Source organism: Myxine glutinosa, chromosome 6 (assembly GCF_964187855.1).
Source record: "Myxine glutinosa chromosome 6, kmMyxGlut1.1, whole genome shotgun sequence".
In the NCBI taxonomy this organism is placed as follows: domain Eukaryota; kingdom Metazoa; phylum Chordata; class Myxini; order Myxiniformes; family Myxinidae; genus Myxine; species Myxine glutinosa.
The window spans coordinates 24,025,854-24,044,004 of record NC_136266.1 but is presented as its reverse complement, the minus strand read 5'-3'; the positions used below and the strand labels follow the sequence as shown (position 1 = coordinate 24,044,004).

The window sequence follows — 18,151 nt, the reverse complement described above, 5'->3', positions numbered from 1 at the left end:
TATTTGTACCTGTGATGAAGGTGCTGGCTCGGAACGTAAAGGAGGGTTTACCGTGGGAGTTGTTGTATGCAGATGATCTGGTGTTGATTGCAGAAAGTATGGATGGACTGAAGGAGAAGATGAACAAGTGGAAGGAATGTATGGAGACAAAAGGTCTGAATGTGAACATCGGAAAAACGAAGGTGATGGCAAGTGGTAAAGCATGTGGTGAGGTGGAAAGAACTGGGAAGTGGCCGTGTGCTGTGTGCAGGAAGGGTGTCGGAGTGAATTCCATTCAATGTACAATGCGCGCTGAGTGGGTTCATCAAAAATGTAGTGGTTTGAGAGGGTCATTAACCAGTGTGGCAGCTACATTCAAGTGTAAGGTGTGCACAGAGGGAGCTGCAGATGGAGGAAATGTTGAGTTGGATCTTGGAGATGGCGTGAAGCTGGAAAGTGTGAAAACATTTTGTTACCTAGGAGACATGCTGAATGGAGAAGGTGGATCAGACTCTGCAACGGTTGCTGGAGTGAGATGTGCATGGAAGAAGTTACGGGAACTGAGTGGCGTGCTGATGAGGAGGGGAGTGTCGTTGAAGTTGAAGGGAAAGGTGTATGCTGCATGTGTGAGAAGTGTTATGATTTATGGGAGCGACACATGGGTAATGAACGTAGAGCAGCAACGAAGGCTGGAAAGGGTGGAAATGCGAATGGTTCGGTGGATGTGTGGAGTATCGTTGAGAGAGAGGAAGACAAATGATGAATTGTGAAAGATGATGGGAATAGAGCCTGTGATGGATGCTGTGAAGAGAAACAGTTTGAGATGGTTTGGTCATATGTTGAGGAAGGATGAAAGTGACTGGTTGAGAAGAGTGATGGAAATGAATTTCGAAGGAAGTAGAGGACGGGGAAGACCGAGAAAGATTTGGCTAAAGATGGTGGAAAAAGAAATGCGGGCAAGGGGGTTAACAAGGGGAGATGCAGAAAATAGGGCAAAATGGAGAAGATTGTCATGGGGACCTCAAGGCTAACCCATGCTCTTGCAGGGAAGATGGCCTTAAAATGCCTGTTGTTGTTGTTTCTCCCTATACCTTCAGTCCATTTCCTTCCACCCCCCTCTCCCCGATCCTCTCATTTCTCCTTAAAATTCTCCCAATTATCCCGTGTACCCCCAGTGACTCACACTGAGCCTTCATTCTTTCATTCCTCTTTTTCCCGCCTCTGGAAGAAAAGAAAAAAAACTCCCGCACTCGCTTCCTTCCAAGTCTTGAAAAAGTCTTTTTTCCCACACATGTGGAACCAAATTGCACATTCTCTTCCATCTCATTCTTCCCTCCAGGTCTTCAAGAGAGCTGTTCATCACCATGTCATATCTTCCCCCATCCAAAACCATAATCTTTTCTATCCCTGTTATTCCACCCCAACCACCTCTTCAAATTCTCTGTTTTCTTTCCTGAAAGTCACTGTCATGTCCATCTTGTTAATCCCATGTACCCCACCCCAGCCCTCTCTCTCTTCCACAGATCTCCTAACATCCCTGTTCCCTGAGTTGTTAGCTGGTGAGAGATGTCTGGCAAAGTAATAGAGTATGGGCTGCATGAGTTTTACTCTGAATCCAGGTTTCAGCAATTCATGCATCGACGTTCTAATTGGTTTGGAGAAAACTTAATGAAGACCTTCTTCACCAATGTGTTCAGACCACGGTGAAGTATCGAGATAGGGGTATTATGGTGATGCTATGAGCAATAATTTGGCATCAAGGGAACCTAGCTTGGGGGAAGTGACGTGATGGCATGGAGTGTGGGAAGAGGAAGGGGAGATTCCATAAACATAGTTTGTAGGGGCTCCGCAGCGAGTGATTCATGCTCACTTTTGCCGCCCGCTCACTGAGGTATGCCACACTCCCAAGCCGCTGCATTGGTAAACTATGCCACCTCCTCCAGTGCACAAGGATAACCTGCTGTGTTCATTTTTGGACTAATTGCCAGCCCTTTAATGGAAGCACCTGGTTGTATGAATATTGGACAGTGTTCAGCACCTTGAGGAAATTGTTTATTTGCTACTTTTACTGTTTTTCATTGTGTTTAATAATTGTCGTCTTGTTTGTCCTGAATTCTGTTACCCTGTCTCGTGTGCATGTTGTATGTTAAATTATTTATTTCTACATTTCACCCTACAGGGAAATAAACAAATTAAGGTAACCCTTTGTTTGGCTAATATTGCATGCTTGGACAAGAGCGAGAACAGAGGCACTACACACCACAGCGTCACTCGACAGCGTCACTGTGAAAAAAATGCAGAAGAAGAAGAGGTTTCGGAGGCGTGAGGCTTCTCACTGGCCTATTTATGTGCGAGCGCTTTGTGTGCGCGTTTCGGCGGGTTCTACAAGCTGAATGAGTTATACAGAGATGTGCACTGGTTCATCTTGGTAAGACAAGACTGTGATTGATGGCTAATGTGTTAGAAAGCTTTACCCAATTTATATGCTTTCTTGTGCTAGTATATGCTTTGTAGGACTAATGAGATTATTGCCTATGTGTGTAGGATGTGAAGATCGATTTCAATAAAGCCTCTTATCTTGGAGCGAGGTCTTGAATAATTTTCATTGCAATTTATTCAAATTGATTCTGAGACGTTCAAGGACCATGGACAAGCTCATCAAATTGGAGCGCTTTTGCGGCGACCCTAATGTAAGCGATGCCATCAGCCAGTGGACCCATTGGCTTCATTCCTTGGGGCTCTATACGTGACTTGTCCCGGATATCACTGACCCACAGAGACTGAACGTCCTGTCCTGCAATGTGTGTCACACCGTCTACGAATACGTCTCCCACTGCACGACCTATGCGGAAGCAGTGGAGACCTTGACAGCTCTTTATGTTAAACCTCGAAACACAATTTACCCTCGGCATCTTCTAGCGACGCGCAGGCAGAAATCTACGGAATTACTAGAGCAATACACGCAGGTCTTGCAGCAGCTTGGCAAGGACTGTGCCGTCCCGGATCGCTTGGCTGTGGAGGGCACTGATGATCTTGTACGCGATGCTTTCATAACAGGGCTCCAGTCTCCCGCAATCTGCCAGCGCCTTGAGAACGAAACGCTGACCTTCAAAATGGCTTTCGACCAAGCCCAGGTCCTCCAATCGGCTCGTCAGATTTGAAACGTACGGCCGGCCATTCGTAACTGCTGGCACTATGGCCAACGCTGATGATCGCGAAGAGTCAGAATCTGCCGCCGAGTTACCGGGAGCCCGGATTCCCGCAGAGAGGGCTCGGACGATGAGGAAAGCGAGCCGAGCACCGTGGCCGTGGCGACCCCTGCTGGGGCGACTGCCAAATGTTTATTTTGTGGAAATCGCCACCACCCCCGCTCGCAATGCCCTGCTCGGGACCGAGACTAAACGTCTTTTACTTGAGGGGGGTCATCAAACCCAGTTGCTCTCCCTGACGGGCTCAAGTGCTGGTCGTTGACTACTCACAAACGATTAATCACTTTACACAACTCAATGCCGACCCGCTCCCTAGAATGGAAGACATAGTCAGGGCTGTATCTAACTACTGAGTTTTTAGTACGCTGGACCTTCGTAGCGCCGATCATCAAATCCCAATACGGGAAGCCAACCGCCCTTACACGGCCTTCGAGTCTGGTCAGCGGCTGTACCAATTTCGTAGAATCCCCTTCGGCGTTATGAACGGGGTTCATGCTTTCAACGGGCTATAGATGACATCCTATCAAAGGAGCAATTGAAAGATGTATTTGTTTACGTCGATAATGTCACTGTTTGCTGTTGGAACCAGAAAGACCATGATGCTAATCTGCAGCGCTTCTTGGAGAGGGCCGGGAAATACCAGTTGACCTTCAACTAAGCCAAATGTAGTTACTCTGTGAGAACAATAGACCTCTTGGGTTACACGGTGTCCAGTGGGGAGATACGGCCCGATTCGGTGCGGATTCCACCCCTACTCGATTTAGCCTCGTTCCTGTTGATCGGACAACTTTAAAGCGAGCAATGGGGTTGTTTGCGCATTACTCCCAGTGGGTCCCACGGATCTCTGAGAAGGTACGTCCCCTCGTCGAGTGCAAAACGTTTCCGTTGACCTTGGCTGCCCAGACTTCCTTTGCACAACTGAAGGATGACATAGCTGGCACCGTTGTGACCTCCATTGACGAGACAGTCCCTTTCTTGGTGGAGACGGATGCGTCAGATTGCGCAATCACAGCCACACTGAACCAGGGGGGCCGACTGGGGGCATTCTTCTCACGAACCTTATCGGATAGTGAGAGGTGCCACTCCTCGATTGAGAAGGAAGCTTACGCTATAGTTGAATCGGTCCGCAGATGGCGACATTTCCTCTTAGGTAAAATTTTCAACTAGTCACGGATCAGCAATCTGTCACCTTTATGTACGACGGAAAACGCTCTCAAAAAATTAAGAACGAGAAGATGGCGTGCTGGCGCATATAATTGGCCGACTACAGCTTCGATATTGTGTAACGACCGGGAAAGGATAACCGTGCAGCCGACGCCTTGTCTCGGCCCATCTGCTCCGGAATGACGGTCGACGAGCTACCCACCATACATAATTCACTTTGTCACCCGTGCATCGCTCATATGGCTCATTTCGTTCGAAGCAGGAACTTAGCTTTCTCCGTCGACGAAATGCGTCATTTATGCAAGTCATGCACGCTATGCGCAGAACTCAAGCCGAGTTTTGACAAACCTCCTATGGGTACGTTAATACACACTGGGCGGTTGTGGGAGCGGCTGCACATCAACTTCAAAGGGCCCTTGCCCTGCGGCGGCGCGCACCGCTATCTTCTCACGATAGTTGACGAGTATTCACGATTTCCATCACATTTCCGTGCTTGGACATGTCGTCCACCACTGTAATTAGATGTCTCCGGCAGTTGTTCCTAATGTTCGGCTATCCCGCCTTCATACACAGTGACATGGGGACGGCGTTTTTATCTCGGGAAATCAAGCAATTTCTCGAGCGGGGTATTGCCTCTAGCCGCACCACCGCGTACAAGCCCCAAAAGGGAACGGCTTAATTGAACGTTACAATGGGATTATATGGTGGGCGGTTACTATGGCTCTGCAAACCCGCGGGATGACTTCAAACATGTGGGAGCGTGTCTTGCCAGAAGCGTTACACGCCATTCGGTCCTTGTTATGTACTGCGACTAATGCCACTCCTCATGAGAGGATGTTCAAGTATCAGCGTCGTAGTTCTAGCGGGCAGCCTCTACCCTCGTGGTTGGCTGAGCTAAGCCCGGCTTTTCTGAAGCGGGCAGTCAGACAGAGCAAATACGAACCGCTTGTTGACCGCGTAGAAATATTGGAAGCTAATCCGGAATATACGCATGTTCGTTTGGCCGACGGTCGAGAAACCACCATGTCGGTCCGGCATCTCGCACCTTGTGGGGAGGTTGACCTGCCGCCTGGCATGAGTGTACCGGCCGAGGTCGACACAGGGTTCCCCCGCCAGTTCGGATTCGTGCCCAGACAACGCGGCGAGTAGCGATGCCGCTTCGGACCCTGTGGGTTTGTCACCTTTGCCACCTGTACCAGGGAGCCTTCAGAGCCCTCAGAATAAAACGCCCGATGAGAGGGGCCTGCCACTACCGAGCGTTGGGGGCCCAAGCTCTGACGGGGTTTATCGCATTCGTTCTGGCAGGCTATGTCAGCAGCCTACGTGTTTTGGCTGGTAGATTTTACGCAATGATATCTGACTCCTACACCTGCTGGCAGTGATTTTAAAGGAGGGAGATTGTGAGTAAACGAAGAAGAAGAAGAAGAAGAAGAGGCAGAAGAAGTAGAAGAAGAGGAGATTTCGAGGTGCGAGACTTCTCACTGGCCTATTTATGTGCCAGCACTTTGTGTGCGCGTATAGACGGTTTCTACAAGCTGAATGGGTTATACAGAGATGTGCGCAGGTTCATCTTGGTAAGACAAGACTGTGATTGATGGCTAATGTGTTAGAAAGCTTTACCCAATTTATATATGCTTTCTTGTGCTTTTATATGCTTTGTAGGACTAATGAGATTATTGCCTATGTGTGTAGGATGTGAAGATCGATTTCAATAAAGCCTCTTATCTTGGAGCAAGGTCTTGAATCATTTTCATTACAGTCACACTACAGCGTCACACGACAGCGTCACACTACAGCTCCGGTGGTGCATTATCCAAGCATCCAAACAAACCAAAATGTCGGTGCGGCAAAATGGCGGGATACCAAAGCGTACACGCAGCCTGTAGAGATAATTAAATAATTAGACAAAGACATAAAACACAAAAACCCAGACAAAAGACACAAAGCACGATGATTAAACAAAACAATCTGTTGATAACAGTCCGATGGAAGATAAGTTGACGTCAAATTTCACTGTAGGACATCTGAGCATTGTTCATCGATATAATTCACCATATCTGGGCTTCACCAAGTCTTCTATAGGCCAGAGTCCACCAATGGAGGTATGCATCAGTATCTTTCCCTTCTTCAAACCTTCACCAGGTGAAAGTATATTTTTAATTTGTTACCCCTGTAACGGTGCAAGTGCTGGGTGTGAAAAATTGACTTGACCTAGTAATGAATGGAAACACAACCTGTGCATGTAGGGTCGTAGGGATCTGTCATTTAAGTTTAAAAGATCATTTGAATGAGATTCAATTTTTGCTCTTCCACAAATAATATAGGTTTATCGGAGTACTTAACTCTCCTCCATGTGTATCAGATGGATTGTATTTCTCAAAAGGGAGCATTTTACATACCTGTCCTGTGCCCACCTCACCACAGTACAAAACTGTAGCTCCCATACAGGCCAGCAGTTCTTTAGCAGCATGAAACTCATCTTTGAGTCCACCTACCATGAAGGTAAGTTTAGCAGACCTGGCCGCACCTACACCTGTGGACATTAAAAGAATTCAATAAACCTTCTAATGGTTCGGTAATTTAACAATGTAGTTATGTGAAGACAATCTATTATATAATACTGAGTCGGATTTTTTTTTAGCAAATAGTTTACCAACTTGCCAATTGACAATGTCCCAAGTTTGGACAACACATCACCCATTTAATGGACCTTGACAAGTTTATATGCATTTGTTGATTCTCCGTTTTACCCTCGCCAGAGGAGAGGGTATTGCATTCGAGTCCGTTAGTTACTTGGCCAAAAAAAAAAAATTTTTTTGCAAGTATATTGATCACTCCGGTTTGTGTGTGTTTGTTACTTGGCAATTTTTTTTTTCTTTTCTGCAACTATGTTGATAACTCCGGTTGGTGTGTGTGTGTGTGTGTGTGTGTGTGTGTGTGTGTGTGTGTGTGTGTGTGTGTGTGTGTGTGTGTGTGTGTGTGTGTGTGTGTGTGTGTGTGTGTGTGTGTGTGTGTGTGCGTGCGTGCGTGCGTGCCCGCTTGCTTATACTTGCCTCCAGGTCACAATTTGAAACCGATCTTCACGAAACTTCACCAAATGGTAGAGTTCGTGGTCCGACAAAATCATATATATTGTTGAGGTCAAACGGTCAAAAGATCAACATAGGCCAAAGGTAAACCACTTTTTGTCAAATTTCTAAAATCCTCAATTTTCATCCGATTGACTTGAAATTTGAATAGGATTTACATATCGGCTACCTGAATTCAACCACCAACTATTTTTGAGATCAGTTTCGGCCAAAGGGTCAACATAGGCCAAAGGTCAACAAAGTTATCAAATTTCTAAAATCTTCAATTTTCATCCGATTGACTTGAAATTTGAGTAGGATTTACATATCGGCGAACTGAATTCAACCACAAACTATTTTTGAGATCAGCGTAGGCCAAAAGGTCAACATAAGCCAAAGGTCAACCACTTTTTTTTCGAATTTCTAAAATCCTCAATTTTCATCCAATTGACTTGAAATTTGAATAGGATTTTCATAGCAGCTAACTGAATTCAACCACCAACTATTTTTGAGATCAGCATACGCCAAAGGTCAACAACAATTTCTAATTTCTAAAATCCTCAATTTTCATCCGATTGACTTTGAATTTTAATAGGATTTTCAGATCAGCTTAGTGAAACCAACCACCAACTATTTTTGAGGTCAACATTTTTGACATCAACATTTTTATCAAACATTTGTCAAACATCAATTTTGATGATGATTTTTGATGATGACATCAACATTTTTTTTTTTTAATGACATTTGACATCAACATTTTTGAGGTCAACATTTTGAAGGCCAAAAGGTCAACATAGGCAAAATGTATAAAATTGTCAATTCTACCGAATGCCATTCTACTTTGTTCTCTTTTGCCAAGTGTCGCTCTATGAGTGATTTCTCATTTGTTTGTCTGTCTGTCTGTCTGTCTGTCTGTTTTTCCGCACAGCATAAATATGATTTTCTCTGCAACCGTCGGTCCGATTGACAGGAAATTTTCACTATCGGTGCAACTCCACCTGTAGAATTTTTAAATGATAATTATGATGTCATAGGTCACGTGGTATGGGCGCCATCTTGGAAAAACCAAAAACCGAATTTTGCACCTCTATATCTCCGAAAGCGCTGCATAGAAAAATTGAGACATGGCTCATTGTAAAGAACTCTCCATGAGGAATAACATGTGTTAATGATGATGTCATAGGTGCCTCCATTATGACGTCATAATTAGACAAGTACGAAACTTCATCTCATCAGGATGAAATTTCTTGAGCATCATCTCGGCTCTAGGGATAAATTGGTGGAGCAAAAAAATAAGGATGACGTTATCGGTCATGTGGTTCGGCCGCCATATTTGTTTCAACACAAAAGCCTTAAAACAACACTGAAAACACGTCCTGGCGAGGGTCTGCAGTCTTTGATTGCTCTTTCTTGTTCTTCATGTTTTAGCCAATTTTAATCGCATGTACGTTCCTGTATGCAGGGGCGTCGAGAGGGGGGGGGGGGGGGGGGTGTTGGGACGGGTTGTTTCTAGGTTTGGACTAAATTATAGGTTAGGACGTCCCCACTCACAGATTTCAAATACAAGACAAAGGGAGAATTAATAAAATAAATGTCCCGCCGTGTATTTCTGAATGCGAGGTTATTTGTCTGGCAGTGTAGCGTCGGGTCGATGTTCGAGCGCGTCGTCCGACGCAGCTCCGGTTAGCGCAAAGAAAGGCCTCGATGTGCCCCCCGCTCGCCCACAACCGCCAGCTCCCCCCGGTCTCGTCTGCTTAGCGGCACACCTCACTCGCCACTCGTCGGTCGCACGAGAGGTCTCGTTTGCTCTAGCGCCAAGCCTCGCTCCAAACACCAAGCCTCGCTCCAAACACCAGCCTCGCTCCAAGCACCAAGAGCACCAAGAAGAACCCAGGGAAGACAACGACACAGGAAGCCCGCTAGCGAGTCCTTCTCTTACCTCCCGTGTCTCTCGTCAGCTCTTTCGTGTTTCCAATCAGTCCCTCACTTCTTTGTGGTCTTTCCCGCCTTCTTTCCCCCCCCCCCCCCCCCCCCCCGTTCAGCGACCTGCTTCTAAGTGGTGGTTTTGCACCTTCCGCACTGATTGGCTGAGTGTTCGGGCCTTCCGCACTGATTGGCCGAGTTGTCCACGGTCGGTGACCAATCAATGTGCCACTTCCTTCCACCTTCCTTTCAGGAATCAGTGGCCAGCTTCTTATCCCAGCCAATCACACATTCTCTGGGCGTGGTTCCAGCCTGCCTTGCACGATGTTTGTTGCTATGCCAGCTGGTGATGTGGCTGGCTGCGGCCCCATCGGCGGTGCCCTGATCTGGCTATATGCCTGTTCTTCCTGTAAGTCTTATTGTGGCGGAGGGGAATTAATTAATGTGTGCACTAATGGATCGCTCTAATGTATATGAGTGCGATGCCATAATGGACACTGGGTTGCTCACAGAGGGAACGACACACGAGGGAATTTTACCCATAATCCCTGTACTAATAAGCATGCCCCGCCCCCTCGTGGCGGGGACACAGATACAACTTATTCCGACATATGGCTAAACATAGAACTTATTACAGGTAGATTCCCTATCACGACAGTCGAGTACCTACCTATGCAGATCTACCTGGATCTAGATATTCCTCTACCCACCGACATGACAATATCCTTTTAAATCAGAAAATAAAAAGAAATGGCATTGACAAAATTATTGACACTCTCGACTTCATATTTGGTAGCACAGCCTTTGGACAAAATAACTGCAGTCAAGCGCTTCCGAAAGTCATGAATGAGTTTCCTACACCTCTCAACTGGCAGATTGACCCACTCTTCTTGTGTAAACTGCTCCAGTTGTCTCAGATTTTAAGGGTGCCTTCTCCCAACTGCTGTTTTCAGATCTCCCCACAGGTGTTCAATGGGATTTAGATCTGGACTAATTTCTGGCCACTTCAGAACAGACCAGCGTTTTGTCATGAACCATTCCTGGGTGCTTTTTGAAGTATGTTTGGGGTGATTGTCCTGCTGCAAGACCCATGACCTTCGACGGAGACCCAGCTTTCAGACACTGGGTTGAAAATTTCGTTGCAAAATGACTTTTATAATATCCTGATTTCATGATGCCGTGCACACATTCAAGGCACCCAGTGCTGGAGGCAGCACAGCAACTCCAAAACATCACTGAACCTCCTCCATGTTTGACTGTAGGGAAGGTGTTCTTTTCTTTGAAGGCTTCATTTTGTTTTCTGTAAACATCGAGATGACGTCCTTTACCAAAAAGCTCTAATTTGGTCTCATCTGTCCACAGGACATTCTCCCAGGAGCATTTTGGCTTGGTCAGGTGTGTTTTGGGTCTCTCGCTCAGCAGTGGGGTCCTCCTGGGTCTCCTCCCATAGAACCCCCTTTCATTGAGATGGCGACGGATGGTGCGAGTTGAAACAGTCGTACCTTGTGTCTGAAGGTCAGCTTAAATCTGTTTGGCAGTTGATCAAGGTGCTTTCTCCACCATTTGAACAATTCTTCGCTGCAATCTTCAATCAAGTTTTCTCTTGCGGCCATGTCCAGGGAGGTTGGCTACAGTGCCATGGGCCTCAAACTTCCTGATAACATTGTGTACAGTGGACACAGGAACATCAAGATCTCTGGAGATGGACTGGTAGCCTTGACATTGTCCATGCTTGGCTACAATCTTATGTCTGACCTCCTCAGACAATTCTCTGGTTTTCTTTCTTTTCTCCATGCTCATTGTGGTACACACAGTGACACAAAACAGCAGAATGACTTCTTTTCTCTATTCAAACTGGTTGAATAAGTGATTTTTATATTGCAGGTACCTGCAACTCACCATAGGTGAGTTCAATTTCAAAGTAAAGGAGAATCACCTGCTTGAAATCTAATTATTTCTAACAACTTCTAAAAGGTGCCAGTAATATTGTCCGGGATATTTAGGATTTCTGTGTGGAATAAGCAAAGATTTAGATTTTTTTTTAGCTTTTTTTGTTTTGTTCCACTGTAAAACAAAGAAATACATCTGTGGATACCAAAATATTTTTTCATTTCAACAATTTTCTGGAAGAAATGGTGCATTATTTGAAAAAAGTGCAAGGGTGCCAATATTTTTGGCCACGACTATGTCTCCTCAAACGTATACCAATCAGAGCTGAGGATCTGGCCACATGACAGGGTGATGTGACTCCAGATCCAGACTGTATTGAAATTGGAAAGGAAATGGTGAATTACGTTTATGAAGGCTCCACCACCTCAATGGGAAAATTCCTTCAATGGGAAATGGGACAAAGCCAAGAGTGGGCAGACCACATAGCCCATCATTTATTGGCCACTGTGTGTTGCACAGGCACTAAAATGACAAAAATTACGAAAACAGAATTTGACTCAAAAGGAATTTGCCAAATACAGAAATTCATATTTAAAGTTGTTAAAATTAGTCTGATTAGTTCCTCATAGCCCAAAAGTTTTACTAACCTGCAATAAATAACAAGAAAGACCAATCAGAGATTGCAAACCCTCACCAGGATGTCTTATCAGTGGTTTTTAAGGCTTTTGTGTTAAAACAAATATGGCGGCCGAAACACGTGACCGATGACGTCATCATTATTATTTTTTCTCAACCAATTTATGCCTACATGACGCTCAAGAAACTTCATCTTGATAGGATGAAGTTTTCTACTTGTCGAATTATGACATCATAATGGAGGCACCTATGACATCATCACTAACATATTTTATTCCCCATGGAGAGTTCCTTACAATGAGCCATGTCTTAATTTTTTCTATTCAGCACTTTTGGAGATATGGAGGGGCAAAGTTTTTCGGTTTTTCCAAGATGGCATCATAATCATAACCACGTGATCTATGGCATCATAATTATCATTAAAAAATTATACAGGTGGAGTTGCACCTATGGTGTAAATTTCCTGTCAATTGGACCAACGGTTGCAGAGACAATCATATTTATTCTGTGCGGACAAACAAACAGACAAACAGACAAACAGACTCAAATGCAATACCCTCTCCTCTGGCGAGGGTAACTAGAACAGCACTCGGTGGAGCGCAAATTAGCATTTGGTGCATTAACAGTGAGGAGCAAATTACGAGAGTACAATCAGCTTGATATATCATTATCATAAACAAACTCAAAAGTATGGGAACTATGGGAACTTACACTACTGGTCAAAAGTTTTAGAACACCTCAATTTTTCCAGTTTTTATTGAAATTTACGCAGTTTAATGTCCAGTGAATAACCTTAAATGGTACAAAGGTAAGCAGTAAACTGCTCGAGGTTCAAAAAAAAAAGTTTAGGTTAGCAAAAACAGGAAAATAATGTAAATGGCACAGTTATATTGTTAAAAAAAAGGCCTTCTTCAAGGAACAAGTAATGGGTTAACAACTTACAGCTGTTCTGCAGCAATATAAGTAAATTAAGCCTTAAAAGTTGATGAAAACAATTCCTACAGGTGTCCCAACCTCTGCTGATTACTTGATTACAAACCCCCTGTCTGTATAAAAGCAGTATTGGAACAAACTGTTATTACATTCTGAAGCATTATTTGGACAATATTGCACTGCAGGAAGTAGTATATTGGAAACTGGAGGAAACTGACAGGAAGAGGTCTGGCAGACCCAAAGCCACAACAGAATCAGAAGACAAGTTTCTGAGAGTCAACAGCTTGCGTGATCGGCGGCTCACAGGACAACAGCTTCAAGCACAGCTTAACACTGGTCGAAGTAAGCAAGACTCAGTTTCAACTGTGAAGAGAAGACTTCGAGCTGCAGGTTTGACAGGTCGAGTGGCAGTAAGAAAGTCATTGCTAAGATGGCAAAATAAGAAAAAGAGGCTTGCATGGGCCATGAAGCACCGCCAGTGGACGTGATGTGTGATGGTCTGGGGCTCTTTTGCTGGATCCAGAGTATATGACTTGCACAGAGTGACTGGCACCCTGAACCAAAAGGGCTACCACAGCATTTTGCAGCGCCATGCAATACCCTCTGGTATACGCCTAGTTGGTCAGGGGGTTAATCCTACAGCAAGATAATGACCCTAAACACACCTCCAGGTTATATCAAAACTACCTTCGAGGAAAAGAACAAGACGGTAGGCTTCAAATCATGGAATGGCCAGCACAGTCTCCAGACTTAAACCCCATCGAGCTGGTTTGGGATGAACTCGACAGAAGGGTGAAAGCAAAGCATCCCACAAGTGCAACACATTTCTGGGAACTTCTGCAACAGTGTTGGGAAGAACTTCCCGAACAATATTTGATTTCCATTGTAGAAAGAATGCCACGAGTGTGTTCGGCGGTTATATCTGCAAAAGGTGACTACTTTGCCGAGTCAAAAGTTTAAATTACATTTTGTTAAACAAAATGATTCTATGATTTATTTTTGATCTCCAATTGTTTATTTGTTCTATGCTTAATTTCAGAGTACATTGAGACATTAATCTGCGTAAATTTCAATAAAAAACTGGAATAATTGAGGTGTTCTAAAACTTTTGACCGGTAGTGTAAAGTCACACCGCGTAGCCTGCAAAGTGTATCAGTCCATCAATGATCACCAGAGTCCATCTTGAAGCACACCTGCGGTCAAACTTCTAAAGTCTCACCATCGAATGGCTGGTGGCGAATGATCAAGTGCATCTCTGGTATACATAAATTCCCCTTTTGCACATTGATTCCGAAAATATGGAGTCATATTGGATGCTGCTCAGGTAAACGGAATACTGTATATTAACATTGTCTTCACTGAAAAGGCAAAGGTTCTAATATCTCCATTCCTCAACCCACCCTATAATAGATAGCTCTCTGGAGCAATATGACTACTTCCCAACTACAACGTCATTCGGTAGAGCACATACCTCCACCAGAATGAACAGTTTACGTTTTGTATCCCACTCATCGGCCATATCTGGATTTTGACCTTAACCAAAATCGAATTGGCTTGTTCTTGTCACAACCAACTCATCCACCAAGTTTTGTCATAATCCGTCCATAACGTTTTGAAATAGCATGCCATATATTGTTTTTTGCATGATATTTCAATGGTGAAGAATCACTTTTAAAAAATTCTCGTATCCGGATCCGTATTCAGATCTTCAAAAAATTGAATCAATTCGTCCTCGTCACACTTCCAATACATCCACCTAGTTTGGTCATAATCCATCCACAATCTTTTGAGAGGACCTGCTAGATTGTATATAGTTTTTGGCCCTATCGCTCAATGGTGAAGAATCTCTAAAAATTCTAGCACCCGGATCCGGATTCTCACCAAAATCTAATCATTTCGTCCTTGTCACACTCACAATATGTCCACCAAGTTTTGTCCGAATCCATCCACAATCTTTTTCACATATCCTGTTCACAGAGACAATCAGGGGTGAGAAAACATAACCTACATCCACCTTCGGTGACAGAGGTAATGAGGTTGAGAAGTTCCCATTTCCACGACGGAAACGACGGAAATTGCCAAAGTATCCATCATGTGAAGAGATCTCATCTCCTCTTCTCACTATTCCTGAAGTCTCACACAGATAGTCCTCTGCATTCTTCTTCAAAAGTTGCAAATGTCACCCCTAATCACACAAATGGTGCAAAGTCTGATCCACTCAACTCTACTACAGAATGCCCAGAGTGCAGAACCCCCTCCTCAGACTTCTCCCCAGCCATTAGAAAAAGTGATACAATCTATCATTGCTGTAGGCCTCAGGCATTATCTCGTCTCCAAACCTCTCATCTCCAGTCAACCGTTTGGACCACATCTCCATACTGGCTGCTTAAGCAAATGACCACAATGCCTTGGTATTCTCTGTGAAGCAAAGTCAATTCAGAGCCGATTCATGCTCATTATAGTGCACCAGACCATCATCCAAAGTATCATAGAGAATGGTTCTGCACTCTGGGCTGTGTTTTCCATCTTGCTCCATTACAGGCGATTAGGTCCAGGGATCTTTGTGTTATTGGAATGTCTCGGCAGGATGCTCAGTGAGGTAGTCCTCTTCTCACCCACCACAGTCAGGTTGATGACTGTTGTATTTGATTTTTCTTTTTTGCCTCATTTCTGGCTTGCCTCCTCCCCACCTTTCGTTTCTTCATCCTCCCCAACAGCATCCCATGGTCACATGCATACATCCAGAATCCCAAACCTGGTTATCATCCCCAATTCCAAACTGGACACTCACTTCCATTCATTCATAACTCTATTCTCTCATTCGTAAAAATTACTCGGTGACTGTTGTCTTGTGACCCTCCTCAAATCCCTAAAGAGCACTTCCTATCATCACTTCAATCCCCCCAACCCCTCACCCCAACAACCATGCCTGTGAGCTTCGACTTTTGCTGACCCTTCTAACCACACAGCCACTTTCATTTCTACCATTCACCCAATCATGTGTGATGTCTTTGCCTTCCAGTTCCCCTTTGATCCTCTGTCAGTCTGTGAACCTGCTGCCCTCTGTCGTTTATGTCCTCCATGAGCCTAGACTTGTGTCAACGAAAAGTAATTCCACGTGTCTGATCCATGACTATAAGATAGATTAAAGCAATCCAATACAAAACAAGTACAGATACATTCAAAGTACACCGCCCCCACGCCAAATAATTAAATATCCTACAGCGCGGCATTGCCAGGGTGCCTCCGGCGCCCGGCAATACCGCAGTGCAGCTCATTGAGGCTATATTTGGAGGGAGAGGTGTGCAATAATTGATTGATTAATTGCATAATTAAAATCAATAATAGATTAGCATAAAATATTTTCTTAATCAATCGGCTAATAGAATAACTACACCACTAGTGCTTCATCCGAAGATGCATCTTTTAGAAATTTAATTAAATAAGTCATTAATAAAAAAAATTAAATAATTAATTGATTAATCAAGAAATAATTCATCGATTTAATGATTAATCAATAAATCAAAAATATCCTTTATAGCCAAATCACTTGGTCATTGGCATGTCCAAATATCAGCTTCCGAACTCAAAAGGTGCCTGAGATAATGGTCAGAAGAGAAAGGAAATGTATAAGTACTTAATTAATCGCTAACAATTAAATAACTCATCAATTAATTGATTAATCAAAAAACAAAAAATACCGTTTTTGCAAAAGTACTTGCTCACTATTGTGCCGAAACTTCAGCTTCCTAGCTCAAAGGATGGCCGAGATATCGCCCGGACAAACAAACAAACAACCAGAGTGAAAACTGAGTACTTCCTTTCAGCGTGCGTCACTGCCGAGCCCCCTTCGGTGCCCGGCAATGACGTTATGCAGCGCTTGGAGATGGCATAGGAAAGGTGCGGTGTACAACTAGAATCTCACTCAGTAGACAGCATATCTCCACCAGACTGAACAGTTTACGTTTTGTACGCCACTGATAGGCCAGATCTGGATCCGGACCTGAACCAAAATCTATCGCCTCGTTGTTGTCACCTATCCAACTCATCCACCATGTTTTGTCATAAGTCATCCACAACATTTTAAAATATCATGCTACATATTGTTTTTGGCCTAATCCACTCAATCATGAAGAATCACTATAAAAATTAAATAATTCTCATATCCGGATTCAAATCTTCACCAAAATTGAATATATTCTTCCTTGTCATACACCTAAAATGTCCACCAAGTTTTGTCCGAATATGTCCACAACTTTTTGAGATATTGTGCTATATATCGTTTTCTGGCCCATCTTACAATGGTGAAGAATCACTTTAAAATTCTTGGATTCAGATCCGGATCTGGATTTTCACCAAAATCTAATAATTTGTCTGTGTCCCAAACCCAACCTCTCTACCAAATTTCATCCGAATCCATCCAAAACGTTTTGGGATATCTTGGTCACAGACAGACAGACAGACAAACAAACAGGCAGGGGTGAAAGCATATCCTCCATCCACATTCGGTGGAGGGGGAAATCATATATAACTAGCAAAAAGCCGTCAAAAATGACAGGTTGGAACAACTTATTTGACGGTACAGCCTCGTGAGTGTGCCAAAGTCTGAAGTCTCGGCCTAATGTCAGGCGTACTTATATCTTCTTTATTTATTAGACATCCTATGGACGTAAATGACATCACATGCAGCGAGTTTCACCTCCCTGTGCATTGTATTTATTGTTAATTTTTTTTTTAAACCGCTTCTGTACACCGCCCTTGAGGCTCAGAATGCAAGCCACCGTCTACATTTCCAATAAGAGAGACACAATTACTCTTTTACTGAAAATGTTTCTTGAGTTTGTTTTATCCTCAAAAATAGACCATGGTGAACACACATTCATGTTAAAAGATTGGCCTTTAAAACCTATTCCAATAAAGGGGGACAGAAATTTGTACAAAGAAACACACAAACTGACATTGTGTTTCATATACAGACTTGGCATTTAACATGGAATATTTTTTTTGTGGGGGTGAACTTACTTTTCAAGATGTCTTAGAACCAAAAGTTCATTGGAATTATGTTGAAATTATTCTAGATTTTGTTATTGTCACCTTTAAAAGAAACAAAAACCACATTTGACATTTCGAAACAAATAAATTGATCCTTGAAAGTGATGTAAACTGATATCGAACTCAATTCATGGACAGTACTGTGTTAAACTTCTGTACGTTTTCCAGAAGTATCTCTTTATTTTGTACATTAGCCAAAAATGTTTTTAACAAAAACAAAAGTTAAATTACGACTGGGATTACGGACAGTAAAATTACAGTTCAATACTTCGTGTAACCCCCACGAGCATTCGGGAG

General features: G+C 43.7%; 1 protein-coding gene across 2 annotated transcripts in view; it reads right to left on the bottom strand.

Moving 5' to 3' along the window:
- HIBADH (3-hydroxyisobutyrate dehydrogenase) overlaps positions 1-18,151 on the bottom strand; it is a 192,333-nt gene that overhangs the window by 80,819 nt on the left and 93,363 nt on the right. For both annotated transcript variants that reach the window (XM_068101264.2, XM_068101265.2), the window contains exon 5: positions 6,752-6,885. In XM_068101264.2, coding sequence (XP_067957365.1) covers positions 6,752-6,885 — 134 coding nt within the window. The remainder of the gene's footprint in view (positions 1-6,751; positions 6,886-18,151) is intronic.